At 40.5% G+C, this 20,501-nt stretch overlaps 1 protein-coding gene and 1 pseudogene across 7 annotated transcripts in view; one reads left to right on the top strand and one right to left on the bottom strand.

Annotated features, from left to right (window-relative positions):
• The first annotated feature begins 2,147 nt into the window (after positions 1-2,147).
• Hecw1 (HECT, C2 and WW domain containing E3 ubiquitin protein ligase 1) overlaps positions 2,148-20,501 on the top strand; it is a 302,639-nt gene continuing 284,285 nt past the window's right edge. For 3 of the 7 annotated variants that reach the window (XM_060372937.1, XM_060372936.1, XM_060372933.1), the window contains exon 1: positions 2,149-2,559. In XM_060372937.1, coding sequence (XP_060228920.1) covers positions 2,530-2,559 — 30 coding nt within the window. In that variant the 5' untranslated portion in view covers positions 2,149-2,529. Of the gene's footprint in view, positions 2,560-3,307; positions 3,966-20,501 lie in introns of those variants that run through there. The other 4 variants (XM_060372935.1, XM_060372932.1, XM_060372934.1 and 1 more) reach the window with 3 other exon arrangements.
• The window catches only part of LOC132649315 (EF-hand calcium-binding domain-containing protein 5-like), an 80,266-nt pseudogene continuing 62,473 nt past the window's right edge, over positions 2,709-20,501 (bottom strand).

Here is a 20,501-nt window from a genome sequence, read left to right as displayed (position 1 = left end):
AAGCTCAGGGACCATCAGAGAAGATGGCGCAGAAAGATGGCTAGGAAGAGGAGGACCAGGAAGTCTGCTGCAAGAGTGTGTCTTCTAGACATGACCAGGATGCCACACACATGAAATCTCAACAATGTGGCTGCTTAAATAAGACCTGAAGAATGACAGCATCAGCTGACGTGCTAACATAGGTGGAGAACCTTGTGCCGGGCCCTGCCCCTAGATGAAGAGCTACAGACGATTAAAGACTGTTAAAAAGAGGGAGGAGCCGTCTTCTCCAGGGGAAAGCCCTTCAATGGTTATTCAGTCCCAAGTGATGAACCCTAAAAATACACACACAAGTAACACTAAACAGACTCAGTAAGTAACTGAGTATATATATATATATATATATATATATATATATATATATATAGACACACGCATATGTGTGTGTTTGTGTGTAAAAATAAAGAAATTTAAAGGAAGTGAAAGAGTAAAAGAGGGGTTGGAGGGAAGACGGGTGAATAATAAACCCTAAATTACAAAAGGTGTGAAACTATGGTATCTTTTGCCTTTGGCAGAAAAAGAAATAGAGAAGAAAAAAGGGCCCAGAGGAAATTAAAGCATTCTTCAAAATTGTTGCACCAGCAACACCCTGAAAGATGTTGACTTGTCAAGTCATCCTCCTGACATAATAGAAAGAAACTCTCTTTGAGCCAAACTGGTGCCGCAACACTGAAAATCAGATTGAACAACTCAGCCATTAGCTGAGGTGAATAACTATCCTTTGTGGCAGTGTGCGAGGATTGTGTGTGTTTAGAAACCTTCAATAAATACTACTTTTTACAACAGATTTTTAGTGGGTTTTTTCCCCCCAAATTTCTGGTTAGTATTATAGTTTGGTTGATTCTGGCGTCTACTGTTGCAGATCAACCAAGTCTATTCTTGGAGGTTTTCTTCATACAGGAGTTCCTTATTAATTCATGTGTAAAACCCCGTGAAATGTGTGCTCCGTGTGAGTTTCGTGTGCCTCCTTAGATACCGTTTGGAAAGTGGCCGGCCTTGAGCTCATCTGGTGGAAACATCTGGTTCAGACAAAGGGAAGTGTCTATGGGGAAAGGGCCGAGCACCTGGAGTGATAAGGGAAAAGGGAAGGGAGGTGCGCCCAGGGGAAAAGGAGGATGGTAAGGGCGGCTTCACCAGGTCCAGCTGGCTTTCGTCTTCTGGAAAGTAATCTGAGGGTGTAATCGATAACAAGAGGTGGGTCAATGACGGGAGCGTGACTGAGAAGCCACCCCCCTTGCCGTTATAAGTGGGTTGGGAATGTGTACAATCAGCTTTTCGGTAAAAGGTTCCAGAGCTGAGATCGTCAGGGCAAGGGGAAAAATAAAACCCAAAACCGGTCCCTTCTAAGGATGTGAAAAATGGCCTGCCTAGGGGAAGCTGGGCAGGAAAACGGGAAGAAATAAATAAACACTGTGAAGAGGCAGGTAGGGATGTTGGGTAGAAACATGGGGAGGAATAAATAAGCATTGTGAAGAGCACAGAATCATGGATCTTGGCGATTCCCTGCTCAGAACCTTTGCACTTTCTGTGAACATACAAAAGCCCCCAAATTAGACCACACGCACAGGAATTCGTTTATGCGAAGGAGCTGGCAATCAGTGACCATGTCCTTCCGCATCTTGGTTGGCTGGTCAAAGAAAGGTTTGAATTTCTCCTACTTCCAGTTTTTACCATTTTGACTGTGTGCACAGTTTTAACACCAAACCAGCTTGGAAAGCTGGGCTTGTCAACAATAGATAACCTGGGGCGATTTCCAGCCTTTGTATTTGTGATAGCAATGTTGTTTTGGGTACTTGCTGTGAAAATACTTGAGGATGCCCAGAAATGTGCCTGTGAGATTGGCCAGGAAGGTGACTTAAAATTTGAGGTGAGGACACCTGACACAGTGCACCTACCTAGGAGGTTGGTGCTGCACCCGCTCTGAGCACACCATTTGCATATACACAAAGGGACTGATGAGCCGTGGCTGGTCCACGGATAAGCCGGAGGCTGCGAGTGCTGGGTGTCGGAAGGATGGGGCCAGTGGTAACAAGAATCAATATATATATTTACTATGGGGGCGAGGAGGAGGGTGCGGGTGCGTGAGGCTGCAGGGCGGAGCAGAGCTACAGAGAGCAAGCCTGGCTCCTGGTTGGTTCTCAAGTCTGGTTCCCACAGAGGAGCAGGCAGGAAGGGAGGGGATGCGGGAGGGAGGATAAAGCAATAAAGTGTGCCGCGTCGCCACGCACGGGGAGCCCTTGCTCGAGCCGCAACACCGCGCGCCTCTGACCCAGAAGGCCCCCTCCCGGCTCGCTCGCACAGGTTCACCAGCCCGCAAGCCGCTCCAGCCGCGGCGGTGGCTCTGACAGCAGCTGGCTCAGGCTACCCGGCAGCAAGAGCAAGGCAGGAGGAGACGCTGATCGCCCAGGGCTCCCGAACCAGGTCCTCAATGCCTGGCACCTTCGCAAACCACGTGCGACCCCCGGTTCTAACCTGTGTGCGGACCAGAGCATGATCTGTGCCCAGTCGGAGGCTGCCAAGGTAAGCAGACGCCGCGCTCAGACCACCAGCCTCCCTCCCCGCCCCCCTTCTGGGGCGGCTGCCTCACCCCTGTGGAGCCCCTGCAGCGCCCTCCCTCCCAAGAGCGGGGATCCACCCTTTTGCCCACCCTCTCTCTTCTCCCGCGAGGTTCAATTGTTGGCTCGGGGCGGGTCGCCGCCCAGGCCGGCTGGCATCCCGAAGCTTGGGTAAGGGAGGCTGACCCGGCCCTCCTGAGAGCCCCGGAGAGAAACAAAGAAGCCCCCAAACGGGTTCGCAGCGCCTCCTCCGCCCCTGGGCGCCCTCCCAGTGGCTAGGAGATGCCAGGGGAGGGGGCGGAGAGACCTACGTAATCCCCCTTCCCAGCCCACACCCACTCCCTGTGAACCCAGGCTTGCAGACAATTGTGGCCCCTGGTCTCCGCTCCAACTCTCTGTGCTCGCTCAGGGGCTCCTGCAGCCGGTGGCCAGGTGCAGTCCCCCGGTGGTGACTGGCTGGGAAGATGCTGCTCGGTGTGGGTGTTCCCTCTCCCTGGCTGGCTGTGCCATTCAGCTGGGCCTGCCACCTGAGTTTCAGCGGGAGCAGCTGGTCTTTTCGCCCACCCTACTGCTACCAGCACATAGGCGGGAAGAGGGGCAGGGGTAGTGGGCAGGCGAGGGGGCGCTGGGAAAATTGCATCCGGTCCTTTTTTTTTTTTTTTTTGGCTGGAGATCCGACACATTCTCCATACTTTACCAGGCCATGACAATGCAGCAAAATCCTAGAGCTCAAAGTGGCCCTCATCCTCCACTCCAGTGCTTTCTGATAGCCTCGCAGCCTCGATTTCCCAGTCACTGGACTGATTTTGGGAGTGTGGATGTGTGGTCTGGTTCATCCTGTGCACAGAGGCTGGGCAGGGTAACTTCTTCCCTGCCAAATTCAGCGCTTGGGGGTTGGGGGGGGGGAGCTGGCAGGGACACAGGCTGCAGAGATGCCCCAGCTTGCTGTGGTTCCGGGCACAGCTAGCCTTAGTCTGCATTGAGCTGACAGCAGATAGCATGCGGGGATTTTCCTAGCTACTGAAGATTTATTTATTTATTTATTTATTTTTGACGTTGCTGTAGTTTTGGGCTTACTTCTGAGATCTGCAGTGGTGTGAGTCTCCCGTGTTTTCCTTCTTTCTTTGAAAAGATAACTATGCTGTATTCAGCAGAAGTGGATACAGGAAGAACAGTATAGTTCAAAAAAAAGGGGTGGGGGTGGTGGCTGCTCTTTTCCTGGACTTTAAAAGGTGGTTTGGGAGGGTAGGCGCCCTACCTGAAAAGGCCACCCTTAAAAGACCTCAGCGGTGTTGTTCTCCAAGGCTTCTCGAAGCAGGTGGCCAGGTCTGCGTTTCTCAACAGTGGGACTCTCCGGCTGTGGCTATCACGGTAATTCACTCTAGCTTGGGGATTTATTTTGAAAATGTGTTTTCCACTAAGAAGGGATTACAATCCAAATGTCTACCCTAATATGAATGTGTGTGTCTGTAGAGACATAGGTTGTGGCAGAACTCCCTGTTACCCGAGTCCTCTGCTTGCTACCTCCTCTGGGCATTGGCAAAATGAAGAACTATTTTAATTCCTGGACCAACAGGCAAATTGGGGTCTGGAGTATTCTTTTTTTATTTTTTAAATAAAACATGTTCTGACAGATCCACGCTAGGACCCCAGTCTAGTGCAGTTGCCTTCTTTGAGGAATGACGGATCTCTTTTTGTGGAGGATAGATTTTCATTAAGACAATTGCCTAAATTTATTCAGATTGTGACATTATTGACGTGGTTCAGGAAGGCCACATCCTGAGCTGGAACAGCGCATCATGCAGAAGCATCATGCAGAAGCACTGACTGCAGCTGCTGTTATTTGTGGATATAGCATCATTCAATCATTCCTTTCACACTCTGGCTTTTAAAGATGGGCCTGTTGAAGCTGTGCCTTCCATGCTTTATAAATGACTATTAATAAAGGGCAGATGTAGTCATTAGAGGAAAACTCTTAGTTTCATTCTTCAAGTGTAAAGTGAGTTGGTCCAGTTAATTCTACTGTTCCTTTAGTTCCAGCACTCTTTGATCAAGGAGACAAGAAAAGTTAGCCAGGTTAGAAAAGACAAATAATCATAGCCCAAATAATGAAAGCAAACCATGGGTTTATTACAGACCTTGCTATTTTTACATCTTAATTTTTTTAACTCCAGCATCTGCATTTCTCCTATAAATGAAATTAACTGATGACTTAAAACATATTAACTTTAGTCCACTAGAGAAAGAGGCCTCACAGGGGAGGGAGCTGAGGAGCCCGGAAGAGAGAGGAGTGCATTGTGGAACAGGTTCTCTTTAAGATTTAATTGGTCTGACAGCCCCTCCTTTGAGAGGTGAGAATTTACTTTTCCAACTACTGATTTTTGTTTGCTTGTTTCTAATGAAAGAGTGTAGACTGGTATTTTTGTCCTGAGCGGCGGCTAGCAACAGCATCAGGTTGACTTTCTCTGTTAAGGTTTGGTATTGTTCATAATGCGTGCTAGCGTTTGCTGTTGTTGTGATAATGAGTGAGGCAATGGTAAACACAGTGTGTTGTTTACTTCAGTAATTATTAAAAGTTAGACCTGGCGGGGCATTTAATCATTGACTCTAGCTTAGCCATACAGAACACCACTTTCAGGAACTAATTTCCCTAAAAGTTGCAATCAAAATAACATCCTGGAATAATAGTACCTGCCAGGCATAGTTCACCATTTCTCCTATAGCCATTTCATCCACACAGCTAAGTTAGTACCCATCACACTGCAGTTACCTGAGTTGTAATGGGCTGTTTAAATGTTCCCCCTGTTTAAATGTTCGTCTGATAGCTCAGGCCAAGCTCATTACCAGACTCTCCTCACATCTCAGCAGCACACCTCGCACTTTGCCTGGCACCTGAGCTGTGGTGGGCAGTGTTTACTGAATCAGGTCATGGAAATGTTCTGTAATGGTATAGGCAGGAGGTAGGTGGGTATTTTCTGCTTCGTGAGTCAGTTGGAAGAATCAGAGAGGTTACATAAGATGCTTAATGGAAATGGTAAGCAAGGACTCCAATCCAGGCCTTTCAGCAGATGCCTCAGAGGGAGGCTTTACTCCTCTCAAGAAAACAAACAAAACTATGTAGAAAGGACATCAAAATGCTGTAGGGTTGGGTTATTTAGTTTTTTTTTCTTTTTTACTTGAATGATCTGTATTTGCCTATTTTATCTAGTCAGCCACTGCTTTGTTCTGTCTTAGCATTGAAGGAAAATTGTTTTGCCCAAATACTCTGTCCTCTAACTTGTACTTAAACGGAAGACCAAGGCATTGCTGCCCCTCTTCCTCAAGTCTAGATTCTACCATCTAGTGCTTGCAAGGATGGCAGACATGTCTAGGAATGCCATGGACTGAACTGTATTTGTGCAAATCACGTTTGACCACTATATGTTGTATCTCTGAAATGACCCAGCAGTTAGAAACAAACGTATTTCCTGAGCCAGCTTACTTTGATGGAATCTTCATCTAGGCAAATTCTGGGATGGACAGGTAAGATGCACAGACATTGAGACTTGAGGACAAATCACCTTAGGAAACTAGGAAGCCCAGTGCCCTGTACTCTTTCTGCACTGAAGCTCTGAATAGCTTCATTCAAGTAACTTGTCCTCTCTGTGATTTGCTTTCTTCTTTAAAGGTGGAAAGTTTAGATGGACAATGCTACAGTCACTTCGTGACCACAGTTCTGTTTGTTTGTATTTGCTTTATTCTGTTGAGCAAATTGGAAGGTGAAAAATAGTTAATTGATGATCGAATCAACATTTTAATTTTGTGCATATTACATGATGTGTGTAGAGTAACTTAAGGGCACTTGTTAGCACATGCAGGCTTTTTTGTAATCTTCTTGAGCCTTCTGTTAACCATGTTCTCTTAAGATACAGCAATTTGTTCCTAATTTTAAAACTAAATGTATTCTGTTAAAGAAAGGAGGTTCCTGACATTTCTTGTTCCTACAGTGAACATCTTTTCCATTGAAAAGATGTACAATTTCTGAGATGCTTAGAATTTCAGGATTTGCTAGTCAGTGGCTTTGCTTTCATCACCATAGAGGGTGTCTTCTGAGTGATGTATAGTCAAAGGTCTTCCCTGAAATTCACCCAACACTTTCCCTTTTCACTTTCTCTAATTTCGATTTTGCCCCTCTCATTTCACTTCAACCTAATCTCCTGAAACAAAACACCTCCCCCATTTTGAATGCACACACTGGAGTCACACTGCCACCCATCTTGTGGGCAACACCAAGGAAGCTGTCAGAGTCCCATGACTTCCTACTTGTCTTACCCATTTCTGCTTTCTGAGGTTTACTTGTATGCATTCCTTTTCCAAACTAGGTGAGGTAGAGGGGCAGTCGGAGTCTTGGGACATGCTGTAGAAGTTAGGCTACTGTGAAGTACACAAACAGTTGGAGTCTTCAAGGACTTTGTGCTACCTCTGTGTTTTCACAGACTTTCAACATCACCCAAAATGTAAATTCCAGGCATTTGTGTCTTTAAAGTCTCTTTTAGATATTTTAGGAAACATAACAGCATGTTGATTTTATATATCCTGTTCTCTCATGCACATACATGGGGTTATTGGTAAGTGGCCATTGTGTTCTATGGCACGGGCACTGGAGGATAAAATGACAAGAGTTAGGATGATGATAATGGCATGGTTATTGAGGAAATACTGTAATGACCACTAGACTTCTAGGTCACTGAGTTTCTATGGCAACAAAACATATGCAATCTGAGCACTGTGTGACCAGCAGTCAGACTTTTCTTGAGTTACCAGCATGAAGTTGAATGCACAAAGGACAGAAAAAAAAATAAAAATACAGTGTGCAGATGGGCTCTGCTGGTGTTATCTATTTGCATGTGATATTTTTGGATGAATACAGTGGATGAAACTTAAGCCTGCATTGAGCAGGGGGAGGGGCGCGCTAGAGGAGGACGCCATCTGTGCCCATGGTGGCCAACACTGCCGTGGAGACTTCATTTGGGGTCTCTTTTTTGTATTTAGTGGAACAGATTTTTCATTTCACACTTTCTAGATATATTTGTATTGCACAGATGTCAGGGAAGTATCATGTGTGTGAAAGGAAAAAAAAAAAAAAAAAGACCAAAATTTACTTCTATGACCAGGGACTATAACTCAATCGCTTTGTCCTTAAATCAATTCCTGTTTAATTTGCAGGAATGTCCTCTCCTTTTTCTTTTGGAGTTTAAGCCAGAGAAGTTTAAGAAACAGAAATCTCTGTCCCATTAAATATTAAAAGGCAGAGAATTAAGCAGGAAAAAAGATGGAGAGATAGCATAGAAGATCAAGCGAGTAAAACCTGTCAGCGATTCGTCATCTGTCTCCCCCTAGGACCAGCTGAAGTGACTACAGGATGTAGAGGGAGGCTGTAGCTTAGTGGGCAGAGTGCTTGCCTTGGATGCATGAGGCCCTAGCTTCCATCTCATCATTGCTCCAGGAGCGGTGGCACAAAGGCCTCTAATCTTAGTGTTTGGAGGTGGGACACAGACACTGGTGAATCAAAAGTCAGCCCTGGTCACAGAGGGAGTTCCGGGCCATCCTGGGGTAACACCACAGAATGTTAGCAGTAGGTTAATATCCTACAAAGGATTTCTGTTATTCTTTGCTATGTCTAGAGTTCCTTTTACCCCTGTGAACAAGACTTTCTGGAAAGAAGTTGCGTCTGCAAAGACTGGTTGATCAGCACTTTAGCCTTGTAAGGAATGTGAAATTTTTGAGGTCCAGAGCCTAATTCAGATTTTCCTTGGGAACTCTTTAGCCCTCTAAATAGCTGTTCCTTGCCTACCTCGCTGTTGTACCTGCCATCCTGCGTTTAACATATAAATCCAGAATTAATATGCAGTTGACTGACAGATAAAAATCTTTTGGGATGTATTAATAAGCCCCACTTTTCATCAGTGAAGGACTAAGAATGTTGTCAGCTAGCATCTGAGTTGTCAGCTAGGTCTAGAGCTGAGACTATTCCACACGGCTGTAACTTGCCTCTCCGATGTTGACTTATGACTTTCTTCCTCCTCACAGTATAAAAACTCCATGAAACTATTTCCATGTTGGAAAAGGAATTAGGGTTACCCAAATCTGTGTTCCTTAGCTGTACGTATTTGTATTTGGCTTCAGATTAAACTCTTACTCCCTTTGAGGTGAGAGCTGTGTTTGCATGGACAGGTGTTGTGCCTTGTGTGGGATTCTGAGCGAATAATCCAGTTCTCAGAGCAGGAGTCATTTGGACTGAAGCAAGGTACTGTAGAACACCCATTCAGTCCAAGCTACCTGAAATTCTTTCCTCAGGTAGCTTGCTGGTGAGTTCTTTTCAGGCCTCTCTCAAACTTCCCTTACAAGGGCTGGTGTTCCATTTGTTTTTTCTGACTGTGGGTATTTCATAGATACCTTCCTGATTTGGGTTTGCTTTTAAAGCTTAAGGTATCTCTTTTGTTTGTTTGCTTCGGAAGCATTTTGATCTAGACATTTTTTTTTTCATTGCTTTCAGGTTTCCAAAGGCATTATGCATTCCAACTGGCTTGTTTTCATCTGTTGTTTCATTTTAAACCTTTGAAGACATTTTGGTTTCTGACTTCGTTTCTGGTTCAGTCTGTCTTGGTTTTCTTCGCCTTTGAAGCCATTTATTACATTTTCCCTTTGTCTCATGATACTTTTCAAATATCTAGTTTTGCCCCCTTTCTTGTGGCTGCTTCTGCTTATTTCAGACTTTATCTTAGAAAACTGATGAGTGCCCAATCATCAAAAAACAAAAGATAAGAGGCACTTACCTTTTCCCTCCAACCCGAAAAAGTTGTCTGTGCAGTGGCCTCATCGGGAAATACAACAACACCCACCCTTCTTCTGGGTCAGAAGGAACTTCATTCCTGGTCTGGAAACACATAAGGCTTGATAACCCAGTATCTTTGAGCACACAGATATTTTTACAAATGTGCAGGATAAAATCTAGACCCAGTGGAAGAGGATGGAGTGTGAAAGGTGAGGAAGTTATTGGTCAAAGCAGCATGATCCAATTCTGCTCCAGGACACAAATCCTTAGCTACCACTGAGAGGCTTGTAAGTTTTATTTTCAGGAGGAAGGGGAGGAGGGGAGGAGGGAGCAGGGATAACGTTTCAGAAAGGAGGAAGTATTTAGAGATAAACTACCATCTGGTATCCTAGGCGACTTTATATGTGACACTTACAAACTTTCAACGTACAAGTGTTTGGGGAAAATAGGGAGGCTTAACCACAGATAATTTGGCTTTATTTGCTTTCTGTCCTGTCTCCTCTGCATTCGATGAGGGTGATAGCTTAGACAAAGGGAGGTCTGCTGTTCCTTTCCCTGTAAAGTTCTGAAGAAGAGACTGACTTCTGTAATTTTTAAGGTTAAAATAAATAAATTTAAAACTGTATGTTTTTACTTTCTGGAAGATTAAAAAAAAAAAGCAGAAGTTGAGAAGATGGCTCCTTGGCTAACAGCATTGGCAGCTCTTCCAGAGGACCTGGGTTTGATTCCCAGCACCCACATAGTGGCTCAAAATCATCTGGAACTCTAGTTCCAGGGAACCTGATGCCCTATTCTGGCCTTCATTAGCACTGCATTTATGTGGTAGATGACAAAAACACATACACATAAAATAATAAAACAACTTAAATAAACTTTCTATTTTTTTAAAACTAGGTGCACCTAGATTGCACGTAATTGTGTCATGTGTGTTTGTGATAACTTTTAATGTGTTGTGTCAAAAGAAATTTTAGTAAATTGTGACCATAAAAGTTTCTTTTAATTTGTTTTTATTGTGTGCTAAAACATTATTTGTAGCATGCCTAATTAAAATGCACATGTGTGTATTTACAAATGTAAATATTTTGGTAATGCATTAAAAGGCCTGAGAAATATATATACCATTTCATAAATTCAGTACTCAGAACATCTTAAAACTTTATGAAATAATATCCTTGTGTCTATCAATTATTTCATAAAACTCAAAAGCATTTACTGCTAATATAAAACAATGCTCATTAGAGTCAGAAGATAAATATTTCATTAAGCTATAAAACTTAAAGTGATATACATAGATTTTGATAAGATTTTCCTTCCAAAAGAGGTTCTTTTGGAATTAAAATGCCAGTTAAAAATTTATTTCACACTTGAATAATAGTCATGGGTAACATAAAAACCATAGCTTTCTTTTCCAAATTTTCATAATATTAAAATGTTAAATGTAAAGTTTTTATTAAAGGTAGACCATGTATAAAATAATGAATAGATATGTTTACTAAAGATCTTCGTGTTACTGTACCTCTTCACAATGAGGACTGCAGAAGATATTCTTCAAATAATAACATGAATAATATTAATAAGAACAACAAAACATTAATAATAACAATAATATTATTCTTCTCCAAATAATAACATTAAAACATTGGCTTAAAAAATGCATGCGTGTGTGATTGATTGTATATGTGTGCCCTGTCTACCTGTGTTGACTTATGTAATTTACTTGGTACTAGATCAGCTTGTAAGTAAGTGCACATATAAACTGAAGTTATTAATTGTCCCAGTTTCTCTTGGCTCCTCATAAAACTAAAAAATGTAAGGGAAGCGTCCCAACTCCAACTGCCCCAACAGACTGAGAGGTGACCACCTGCCCAGTGTTTCAGTTACTGGAGTACAGCTCTGAGCCTTCTCAATTCTGCTTCTATAACATGGTCTGTATTACTTGAGAATATAATTAATTAGAAAAGATGATTCCTTCTGCTCCACAGTGAATTTTCTGTACTGGATAATTACCCTCCTTTGCGATGCCAAACTTTTTGTTTTACAGGCCAAGAAGCTGACTTCTCCCTGTGCTTTTAGATGTGTTCTATACATATATGCACACACACATACACACACACATATATATATGCTTAATATACATACTTTATACATACTTACACATACATGAAGTATTTTACATTGTAAGGATTTTAAGGATATTTTGATCACCCTTACCTCTTTGAAAACAAACAAATGAATGAACAAACTTTCCAATTTTTTTAGTCAAGCCTATGTAAGATACAAAATTAAATAATTTAAAAAATGATTTACATATTTATTACAAAGGCAGACAGGTGGCTTAAAAGGAATACAGTAAAAATAATGTCAGACATTTTACTTTGCTTTAGATACTTCTTTAAAAAAAACCCAAAAAACTCTAGTTTTTAAATCGATTTACATTAAATTTTTACTTTTAAAATTTACTTTAAATCTTCCAAAAGAAAATTTGGGGTATCTGTATTTTAAATCTAATTTCTTACAACCAAAGGAAACAAACTTTTTTTCTTATTAAAAACATATATACTATATTATATTCCTATAATATATACATATACAATACAAACCTGGTCTAGCCATTTTTATTACTATGAAGATATAACAAATCTCACACCGTAAATAACCCTATAGTATGCTATGTGTAACAAACAAACAAAGTAACTTAACTCCCTTTACCCTTCCTAGAGGTACCCAAAGATTTGGTGGAATCTTCTATTTAAATTATACAAAAGTCATCAGTACACACTACCAACAGCATTCATGATGTTTTATACCTAAGTACTGTTTCTTGATTAAATAAGTGTCTAAGGTGTCCTTTTGCACAGTTAGATGGGACTTACGCCATTAATGTCTGTGTGTTTCTGTAAAAGGAATGAGTACTACAATGATCCCTTCTGGTCCGCTTCTATTTTTGACCATTAAAATGAAAAGTAACATTTGGTTATGCCTACAAGGTTATAAAATTCTGATTTTTAACAAGTTTGATCTCTTGTTTCTATCATTGCTATTACTATTTGGTCCATTAAAAAGAAAATCTTGTCTTAAAAGAGTTTTAAAAGAATAGCATATTGTTATCAAATTTGTTCTAGAATGTGACTTCCTACTTACTGTAACAAAATGAGTCAGATTTAAATAAATAAATAATTATTAATTTATTTATAACTTCTATATAACCATAATTTATATAACATGTGATTGATATAATTTGCTAATGTATTAATATATTCTATTACTTGTATGATATAATAATATAAATTATATATAATATGTAACTATAGATGTAATATAGTATATATATATATATATATATATATATAATATATATAACAGACCAGGTCCACATCCATAGAGAAGAGCTATGATAATTTAAATATTGAAAATCAGTCTTTTCTACATTTATGGCTAGCCACTCCACATAAATAACTATTAAGTACCAAATGGACAAAAGAAAAACTAAATTTAAAAGACAATAGATTTATTTAAATATTCTAAATATAAATAGGATAGTTCAGATGGTACAAATACATGTATAAATACAGGGAGAATGTAGAGTTAAACTAACTTTATTAAAAATACATAGATTTTGGTGGTTTAAAACATCATGAATGCTGTTGGTAGTGTGTAGTGATGACTTTTGTATAATTTAAATAGAAGATTCCACCAAATCTTTGGGTACCTCTAGGAAGGGTAAAGGGAGTTAAGTTACTTTGTTTGTTTGTTACACATAGCATACTATAGGGTTATTTACGGTGTGAGATTTGTTATATCTTCATAGTTACCTTCAGACTAAATAGTGTTCATGATTATCTTAAGTATAACAATCCTATTATATGTCACATTTACATGTTGTATCAGATAGAGCTGATGAGAAAAAAAAAAACAAAAGATGGATCAGAATCATTATGCTAACAAGTCTGATACAGTCCAGGAGGTTTTTCTTAATGGCTGAACCACCGATTCCTTTCTCCTAAGAACTGCTGTGTTCACTATTACCCAGCCTTGTCTATATCCGATTCTAGGAATGAGCCTTCCTAGCTGCATGGGACATTATACCGTTTAAAAATAACATGTGCCCCCTGCAAAGCACAGAGTGGGACAGGTTCTGGACTAGGGATGAGAGCGATGAGGAAAAAAGCTGTGTCTGCAGAAGCTGTCGTGGGGCGTGTTGCAGAGGCTGATTAAGCGATAGAGCTTCAGTGGTTTGGAGAGGTTGGAAGGTTCTGGGCCCAGAGCCTAAACCATTTATCTAGAGCTTTCTGAAGCCCTCCATATAGCTATTCTGTGTTGACCTCGGTGTTGAAAGGAAAAATGGGAAAAACAGAGAGTGACATTTCATACAGGAAGAGATGGGGAAAGAAGGGAAATATAACACAAAGGACATCTGAAAATCTACTTAATACGACTTAATACTATATATGTGGTTTAAATAAAGTTAATCAAACTTGAGCTAACAGTGCTCCTTTGATAGCCACAGACAATCCATTGTGAAGCAAGACTTTCCTGGCAGATTCAACGCGCATCTACTCAGAGCAGAAAGGGAGCCCACAGCAGACCTAAGTACAGATATACCAAACTCCAAGCTGGTGAACCAACGCATTTTCCCGGGGTTTCTTACAGGAACATGGGAGCAGCTGCATCATCAAAGCCCACCACCGCATGGGTGATAGTTCACAAAAGCTGGAAAACCTGGGACAAACTGTACAGCCTAAAGGCAACTGAGCAGGCTAGCAAATACCCTTTCTAGTGGGCTCAGCTGGTCTTTATTTCATCTAGACAGCTTGCCTGGTCTCTGCTTCTTTCAGATTGGAAGGTCAGAACCACTTGGCATCAACAGCATCTCGTTTCCATTTCAGCTGGAGATTTTATGGTCAATGTTATCGTCTTTAATGGTCAGGGGAACAATATGGGAGTAGTTGGGGCCATGGAAAAAATAGTAAAAAAAAAAAAAAAAAAAAAAAAAAAAAAAAGATACTGTACTGAATTCTCAAAAAAATAAATGAAAACATCAAACAATAACAAGTATCACTAGCAGGCTAGAACAATTTTGTTTAAAAAAAATAATACAATATGTGTTAATCATGTTTTCTGCTCCCCCAATTATACCCAGATTCTCCCCACCTGTTCACCCACTCAACTTTATTCTCTCTCGCTCTCTCTTTAAAAATTAACCTAAGAAATACAAAATGGAAACCAAAACAAAGCCCAATAAGACACACACAGACACATATGTACAGATAGACCCTAAAACAAAGCAAATTGAAACATAGTCCACAAAAAATACCACTGAGCTCCTTTAGTGTTGTTCAGCTACTCCTGGGAATGCAGGCTACCTCAAAGTGTGTGTTGTTGATTATTAAAGTTTAATATTGATTTATCTTTTAGTTAAACAGTGGTTTTCCTAAACCAGCTCTATACCCAAATCACCACACAGAGACTGGGATTTATTTAATTAACCCAGAACACAATGCTGGGCATTAGTTACTCCATCCTAAACCTCCAAGCCTGCATAGTTTCCTACCATTCAGATTTCCCACATTATACTTGCTTATAGTCACATCTTAGGTCCGGTTCATCTCCGACTCCGACTCCTCCCACTCACTTCCTTCTCCTCCCCTCTGGACCAGGATATCCCAACTCTATTCTCTCCATTGCTCAACATTGGCTGGTTTTTTAAATTGAAAATATAGAGAACAAATGGTGGCATGTTTACACAAACTTGAGACAGGTGATGCTTAGAATAAACATCACAATGCAATGTCTGATTCAAACCAGATAGTGGGGTAGAGAAATCAGTATTTGAATGAACAAGGGTAAATGGTATACATTCCACAAGAACGTTATACTAACAAGTGTGCTTGATATATCCAGGAAGAATCCATTGAAGAAAACTGACTATCTCTTTGTCAGTGGATATCATTTACAGATAGCTTCTTGATTAGGGGTGGGAGAGCATGTCTGCTTACCCTTCTCAGTGCTGGGATCCCATACGGCCTGAACCTGTACAGGCCTTTTATATGCTGTAACAGTATAGTGAGTTCATATTTTCATCAGTCCTGTTTTGTCTGAAAGACCTTGAGTGAGGCATCATCTCTGGCTACTATAATCCTTCCACTTCCTCTCCCGCGGAGATCCCTGAGTCATGAGGAAGTCATGGACTTTGAAAACATCTCATTTAGGACTGAGTGCTCCAAAGTTTCTCACTCTCTGCATTGTCCTTTGGGGATCTATCTATTAATTCTAATATAGTCAAGAAGAAGCTTCCCTGATGTGGACTGAGTGAGCTCCTGATCAGTGTGGATAGCAGTATGTTATTAAGAGTCACTTTATGGCTATGTCCTTTAGCAGAATAGTAGTAATATTTTTTTCTTCTAGGCCCACGACCTATCTAGTCTCAGGTTCTTGGCTACTTTAGCAATGTCAAGTTTGAGTTTTAGCTCATGGAATGGGCCTTAAAGGTAAGCAGAAAGTGATTGGTTACTCTCATAACATGTGTGCCAGGTTGGCACTAGCTGAACTAACCCACAGTCAATGATATAAATGTTATTTTCAGAAGTAGGGCACTATCTCTCAAATAAACTTTGCAAATATTTTTCATCATTTTGTTATAATGAAGTACAATGTGTCTTTGTTAAAAGCTTATCTTTAGGTGATGATGTGACATCTTTGGGGAAAATAGTGAAATCAGAAAGTTTTTTCCTCTCTTTCCCAAGAAAGAGGGGAAAAAATATATGTATACACACATACATATTATTTTACTTTCTTGATGCATATAATAAATGTGATGGATGTTTCAAGCCTCTAAAGATAAATTTGACCAAGGGATTCCTGGGTCACAAATCAAAATAAGAATCATTATATGTATATATATATATATATATGTATAATATATATAATATATATACACACATATATATGTATATACATCTTTAGACAAATACTATACATATACACAAAAAACAGAGAAAAATTCTTTTTCTACAGACTTTAAACGGTGATTATCCAATAGGTTGGGGATTTTTTTTTCATAAATAATATTTTGACTGCAAGTGTTATTTTGTTGCACAGTTTTCTCTCCAACTTTTCATATTTATTAGTCTTCCTTTGCTGACCATGGGTTACCCTAAGGACAGCATAAATTTATAGTGTTTGTTCCTTTAATAGTTCAAGACTGCTTTTAAGGATTTTAAATATTATGCTGAAGCATCTAGGCTTTTTGTTGTTGTTTTTCCCCTTATCTGGACATGAATAACTCCTTTGAATTCCCATTTTCACCACAGTAAAGCACTTCCCTAACATGTTTAGTGTGTCAATTCTGTACCTTTATTATATTTATCAGAGGATTTTATTGTGTTTTCCTTTCTTCCCCTACTCCCCTAACCCCCAATAACCACCCTGCCTTCATTTAGTAATATTTTCACTTTAAAAGTATTGTTTCCCAGTCTTCCTCTTAAGTAGATATAGTCATATGACATACTGAAATCTTCAGAGATATATTTGGGAATCAGTAGGTGGTGCTTCTGAGGAAGCTCTTTAAGGGAGCTGACTCATCTGGCAAGCTGTAGACCTCTTTACTCTTCCACCATTTTAGATATAGAATCTTGTGGTGACTAGAAAGCTAAGAGCCATTTTGTAATCAGAGGCATTTTGCATTCTTTTGGCATCATGTGGTTGCCATATCAGCTCAGATCTGTTCTAAAGGTGAAAGAAAAATAAGTACCTCCCTTGTCTAGGCAAACACTGGGATTTTGCTTGGAGCCCCATAAACCTTCTCAGGTAACAAAGGTAGAGTTTTACAGTAGTTGCCTTTTTATGCATCATTTTTTTTTTAGTTCTCTTTCCTACAGCTCTAAGCTAATTTTCACTTCATTTTTTAAAAACCTGGTTTCACATTTGTGTATCTATGATATTTTATTCAAGACATACAAGTATAATTTATAAGATTAAAAAAAAAAAAACATTTGCCCTAGATTCTTTTCAAACTGCATTCTTCTGAATCCTTATACTTGTACTCTTATTTGATTGCTGGGGATGACATATTCCTTTTTCACCTTTTACTCCAAACAGTAAAGCCAGGTTGATGTTGACCAGATGACAAGAGGTACATATTTCTAGTCTCCCTGTGACTTTGCCAGTACTAGAGAGCCCTGATGTTGATGAAGGGATGGGGAGTGATGTCAAGAAGCAGCCACTCAGTTTTTTTGGTATGTAATGGTTTGAAGGAGAAAGAACCCCATAGATTCCTATGTTCAAATAATTGGTCCCAGTTGGTGGAACTGTTTGGGAAGGATTAAGAGGTGTGGCCTTGTTGGAGGAGGTATGTCACTGGGAGTGGGCTTCAAAAGACTCCTGCGGTTCCCTGTGTGTTCTCTGTCTTCTGCTTGTGGCCTGGGACATGAGCTCTCAGCTGCTGCTCCAGCCACCTGTTGCCATGTCTTCATCTCGCCATCGTGAAGTCTAACCCTTTGGAATCATAAGCCCAATTAAACTCTTTTATGAGTTGCATTGCCTCCATCACCGTGTTTTATCACAGCAATGGAAAAGAAACTAATAAGATTTGTTTTCAATAGGAATCTTCACACGGTTGTATGTGGCTCTGTGTTCACTGGGACAGGAGTTTTTACAACTAGTAATGAAAGGATGATAGACTTGTGGGACTCTTCCATTCTCCATTCTGAAGGGAGGTTGAGTCTAGTCTCAGAGCAGAGAACATCCTTGCCTGGTATTCCTTTCCAAGATGGGTTGGGATTCAGAAGCTCTTGCAACTCCCCCCCCCACACCAACCCTCCAGGTGTGGTAAGAGGTTACAGGAAGGAGAGTTGGGGAGAACAGGCAGGCTATGTGGGAGTGATAACCACTTTCTAATAATGAATGACCCTTGTCTTGGCTGTTCATCTGAAATAGTTGTGCCCTACAGATGGCAGCTTCCACCTCTGTATTCTTTAAAAGTTATTCAGCACACTGGAGGTTTGCTATCCAATGTTTCCACAAGGTGCTAAAAAAAAAAAAAAAACTCTTCTCATAGATCTGCAAGATATGGCTCTACATTTCCCGTGTCAGTGGGAGCATTACAATTGAGTGATATCCTCCTGCCCAGGATTTTCTTGATTTAGCAGTGACTTACTGAGACTACAAGATGTTTCATGCAAAAAAAAATTTCTTATCGTCTCAAGTTTGTGTCTGAAACCAAATTTACAACTTTTCCTGGTAATTATAGTCTAAATCTTACATTTCTGAAAACTTGTATGCAAGTAAACATGATGGCGTTAGGCAGCCTCCACACAGAGGATAACAAATACCCGTGAAGTTGCTCCAGAATTACACTTTCCAAACTTCCAGTTGTCGCTGGTCTCATTCTTTGCTCAAGATTTAGAAGTTAATGTCAGGATGTTGGGGATTGCAACCTGTGCCCCAATCAGGTTTGGCCATCCCTGTCCTCAATAAGCCAACAAAAGGGCCAGAATAATAGTGGAAAGCAGAAAAGGGAGATTTATTTAATGTGACCACACTGGAAGAGGGGACAAAGAGATCTAGCAAACCCCTCAAGATCATATTTAGAGCCTTAAAGTGAGATCGAAGTTTGAATGAAAAGCCAAAGATATATATGCTCATCTACATGGTCCCAAGAAAGGTGTGGTCATGCCCACCATTGTCTCGGTCTCACGGGCTTCAATTTCATCCCATGAGGTGTTTGGACAAGATATTTGAAGTTGGTGAAATCTCTTTCTGAGAGAGTAGTTCTCCCTCTAGCTGGGAACTTTTCCTTCTCCCAGCATGAGAGTCCTAGAGAGGTTCACATTTCTTTGGAGTTCATTATTTTGACAGTGTTATAAATCAGATTGAGAGGCACAGGGGATGTGTTAGAACGCCATCACTTCTGCTAGATGAATGACAAGAATCACTGAAGCAGTGTTTCTGACCTTACCTGTGGGCCCTTTTCCCTACATTTAAGTTCTGGTTCCATCTTCTTTTCTCACACAGAGCATTTTAGTTTTACTATTTGCCAAAGGATTTCTACCTGCCTCCTCCAACCTGTGACACAAGGTTCACACACTGGGAATGAACCCCCAGAGCTTCCTGGTTGTATGCCACCCTTCTCCTTCCACCGCCTCTTCCCAACCATCTGTAAAATGGATGATTATCTCATCAATGTGTCCAGCACAAAGCATCCATACTTGGATTTTATCGTTGTCTTTCGTCCTGTAATGCTTTCTGTGTTTGTAATCAATTTACATTTTACCCTCTTCCAAAGATCTAGCTGAAATCCATTTTCATATGCTCCTGATATTTTTTAAAAACAATATTGCCATTACAAATGGATTATAATATGCTCAGATTCAGAAATTATTTCATAGGTCTGTGACTTCTTGTCAGATCACAGGTTAACAGTCACATTTACCCCAGGAGGATAGTCCCGTGACCCTGCTTACTGCTTCCTATGAAGGAACACCCACACTCAACAAGTCCAGCTGCCATGACCTTTTAAAGCCTCCACAGCCAGTATGTCCTAAGTTTGCCCTACAAGACAGTGCTGGGAGATAACATGTTAGTAAAAGAAGGCTGAACCCAAACTACATGATAATGTAATTAATTAACATTACTTGTGTGCATACTGAAAACTAAGAGGCTTTGTAAATTTCCAGGTAAACCTTACAGAAAACACAACATTCTAATATAAACAATTCTTTATATTATGCATGGAACTATCTTCAATAACCGTGCTTTTGGCTTTGAATGAGTATAAGCAGTAGATACAAAGCAGGAATCCTCTAGGGAAGCCCTGTCAGAACTATTATTTTGGCATGACTATTTGGGTTCATTCTAGGTAGAGAGCCTTTTCTGCTCTCCTTAAGGATGGTCATCTCATTGGCTGCTTTGACTATAAATATCTCTATATCATGAGATAAATAACAATAGTAACCTATGCTGGAAATAATTTACCTGTTAGCTGTCCCTAAAGTACAGTGCTTTTTGTTCCTGGGCTATTATGTGTTTCTCTTGTCACAGAGTCAGGGAGGCAGCCTGAGCTACGACACTGAAACAAGAATGTTTGAGTCTGAAGT

This window comes from Meriones unguiculatus, chromosome 19, assembly GCF_030254825.1.
Source record: "Meriones unguiculatus strain TT.TT164.6M chromosome 19, Bangor_MerUng_6.1, whole genome shotgun sequence".
Lineage (NCBI taxonomy): Eukaryota > Metazoa > Chordata > Mammalia > Rodentia > Muridae > Meriones > Meriones unguiculatus.
This window is presented reverse-complemented; position numbering and strand designations above follow the sequence as displayed.